At 37.8% G+C, this 3,327-nt stretch overlaps 1 protein-coding gene across 1 annotated transcript; it reads right to left on the reverse strand.

The window, feature by feature from the left end:
* Positions 1-1,347: 1,347 nt before the first annotated feature.
* Positions 1,348-1,918, reverse strand: LOC112686654 (the record flags this gene model as incomplete). The annotated part of the gene is made up of 1 exon (XM_025559041.1): positions 1,348-1,918. A coding segment is annotated over exon 1 (571 nt), but the record flags the coding sequence as incomplete, so codon positions are not given.
* Positions 1,919-3,327: the final 1,409 nt, after the last annotated feature.

A 3,327-nucleotide genomic window follows, 5' to 3' on the forward strand; every position in this document is an offset into this window, starting at 1 on the left:
TAAAACACATGTACACAAGATCAGAAATAAATCCTTGCAAAGCAAATGTATTGGATCTAAGTACTGTTTTAAAATCGGCAGGTCAAGCAGAAAAACCGTTATCACTTCGGGAGGCAGCTACTGTAAATAGTATTTCAGGGGCACAAGGATACACCCGATGTCAATGTAAGACAAAATGCAAGACGAACACGTGTGCTTGCAGATCGGCATCTAGAATTTGTAATTCTAAATGTCATGGAAGTTTGCATTGTGAAAATAAAAAAAAGTAACTACGTTGCAAATCATAAAAAAATTTTAAAAAGCATAAATTACACAAATTAAAATGTTAAAAAAATACTTGTTTATTTATTGATTATTTATTAAGGTGATATTAGATTAATTGATAATTATTTTTGATAAAAGTAATATTTAAATAAGTCAGATAAGTAAATAAGTCAGATATAAAAAATGTGGCATCTTTGCCTACTATCGTTAGGAAATGATAACATATACTAGGCGATGATAACATTGCCTTCCGCTTTTAGGAATTGTCAACATTTACTAGGAATTGTCATCATTTCCTAAATGTCAACAATGCCGGTAACATATACAATTTTAAATTGTTGATTTGGAAGTCAACTAGTCATCCCATAGGTGTACGAAATACTAATAATAAAATATAACAAAACAATTTAAAACTACTGATTTGCAAATTCGATGCTAACTTTCTAAAAATATAAAATCCTCGTAATCTTCTCATTAATGTACTCAGTCATACAATTTTCCAGGTATTTGTTATTTCTTTCCTGTTTCTAGTAATTTGCTAGTCTCTAGTAATCTATAGTCTATTATATTTATATACTCTATCTTATCGATATAATAATTGTGTCTATATGCCATACATATAACTTTTAAAATTTTGTTTTTTGAATTTTATGCACTGGCCCACTGAATTTTAATCAAGGTGAATATACATCCACCTTGATTTTAATTTTTAATAGAGTAGGTAAATTGTGATAAAAATTAAAATTGTCACTATTTCATCTGTACACAAACGGGAACCAATTCGGCTATACCTAATAAAATACCTTTTTTAAACGGGAACCAATTCGGTTACTCCCTGTTGTTTAATTGGTAATCATGAACCCGTTGCCGTATAGATCACCAGTTCACCTATAGCGCGCGGTGCCCGTGATCGTACATACATCGAAAACAGTTAATTTGAAACCGTTTTTTGATGTACCTCCTTTTCCGGATTAGCCCACCTCCCGTCTTTTTTTTTTCTGTTTGACCGAAGACGCCGCGGGAACTGCTTTCGCAATATTTCCGCGGCGCCGCCATCGTTTATTTGAACAAAAACAAAAATACAAGGTAAAAACAAAGTATGTTCGGCTGTATCGTCGGGGTCCATGAAGTAGCCGCAGTAGCTGTCTTCGGCTCTCTTCATCCTCGACAGATAGCTTCGGAAGCAGCCGTGTCCGGAGAGAGCTTGAATGACGTGGAACGAGAGGCTGATAGTGGGTTTGGCCAGCCACCGAGCATTATTCAGAAAGAATCGATGTGTCCATCTGCCGTCTTGCGACCGGTCCCATGTGGATTGCCATGAGTTGATTGAGATGTTTCTCTCCTCAGATTTTATCTTGGCGATTGTTGTCGTCGGATCGACGGCCTCTTCTAGCCGCGATTTCAGTCTTGCTTGTTTGTAGGACAGTAGATCGGCTGGCAGCATGCAGGCAAGAACAAACGACGCTTCGGCTGAAACCGTGTGGTAGGCCCCGATCGTCCGGAGAGCCGTGGCTCTTTGTACCCTGGCCATAGATTTTCTGTTTTTAGCGGTCTTGATGCTGATTAATGCCCACGTAGGCGATGCATATAGAAGTTTACTGATTGTTACGAGCAGGGCTCGTTTAGCCTGAGCCGGACCGCCAACATTAGGCATCAAGCGTCCTATCGCTTTTGCCGACTCGGTGGCCTTCCTGGATGCTGTAGCGATGTGAGTCGTGAACGAAAGGCGAGTGTCCAACTCGACTCACAAAACCCACCTCCCGGTTCTCATAGGGTCCGTAAATTCCTAGCCATCAATTTGGAAACAGTGCAATTAAATTTCGAGAATTGTGTGAGCGTTATGAGCTGGAACGCCATCTTGTTGAAAAATAATATTTTCTATTAGAACTAATGGAATATGGATATAAAGTGTTGTTGACTTAAAATCTAAAAACATTCGTTAACATGATAATATCATGGCGTTGATTTGTACATTGTGACACGGTAACGTCGGTAACTATAGGGATTCGAATTTAATATAATTTTGTCGGATGAATTATCCCGTCACACCGTATTGCGAGTTTGACACGTTAAGTTATTCGTAATAATTCATCTCAGCTTTCAAAACCGATTTGGACAATGGGCCAATATTTTTGGAACGCTAGTACATTCAACAGTACATACCATGTCCTGTGCCAGTCCGCGCTCATGGAGAACGAACCGGACCGGGCGGAGTCCGGTTATTGGTTACCAGAAGGGTTGACGTTCGATTTGCGGCCGCCATCCGAGTACAATACCTTAACGCGACCACGGCAATTGTACGAGCCGATGGAGGTCGATCCGGTCGAAGAGCCAATCAGTTTTGGCACATCGTTCCGTTCGCCTATCTTGAGGCCAAGTCGTTTAAATTGGTAAACGTGTTGGGAAGAAAGCTTTTACCGTTTTTTTTCCTTACCTTTCTTTATACTTGTTTTTTCTTGAAAAATGTCATTTAGACAATTGGCATTTGCCGACGAATAATAATTTTTTTTTTTTCATACGGATGTACATCCTATCATTTGAAAATGTACAACTTTTTTATGCAACGACCGTTACAACGTGTATAATATGTTTTATTCGATTAAATATTATATTACATCAAACAATCTACGTAATTGTATCATATTTTCGTTAATTCCATACTTTTCGTCAATAATATGAACAATTTACGTTGTACAGAATCGGTTATAATTTCTTGTATATACAAGTCACACACCAATAAGGCAGCCATACACGCAACCTTATACTTGAGAGGTATACTTTCAGGCAGTGGCGTCATTTGAGAGTGGCAAGGTGGGAATTTACCCCTGTCTGATTAAAAAGCATCCGAAAGGGCCGGTTGTTGTCGTTTAGCCATAAGCCGCTATTTGTGAAAAATCAAGCGTATTTTTATTTTTTTGAAAATTCTGCGTACTAGATAATTATTTATGATCACAATATTTGATAATTGCCAATTGGTATAAACTATAAATAGACATATGATCATTTTACAAGAATATTAGATTTTTGAATAAACTTAACCATCGTTTCAGCAATTTTAGCAAT

The sequence above is a fragment of the Sipha flava genome, unplaced genomic scaffold (genome assembly GCF_003268045.1).
Source record: "Sipha flava isolate LNK unplaced genomic scaffold, YSA_version1 321_pilon_pilon, whole genome shotgun sequence".
NCBI lineage: Eukaryota > Metazoa > Arthropoda > Insecta > Hemiptera > Aphididae > Sipha > Sipha flava.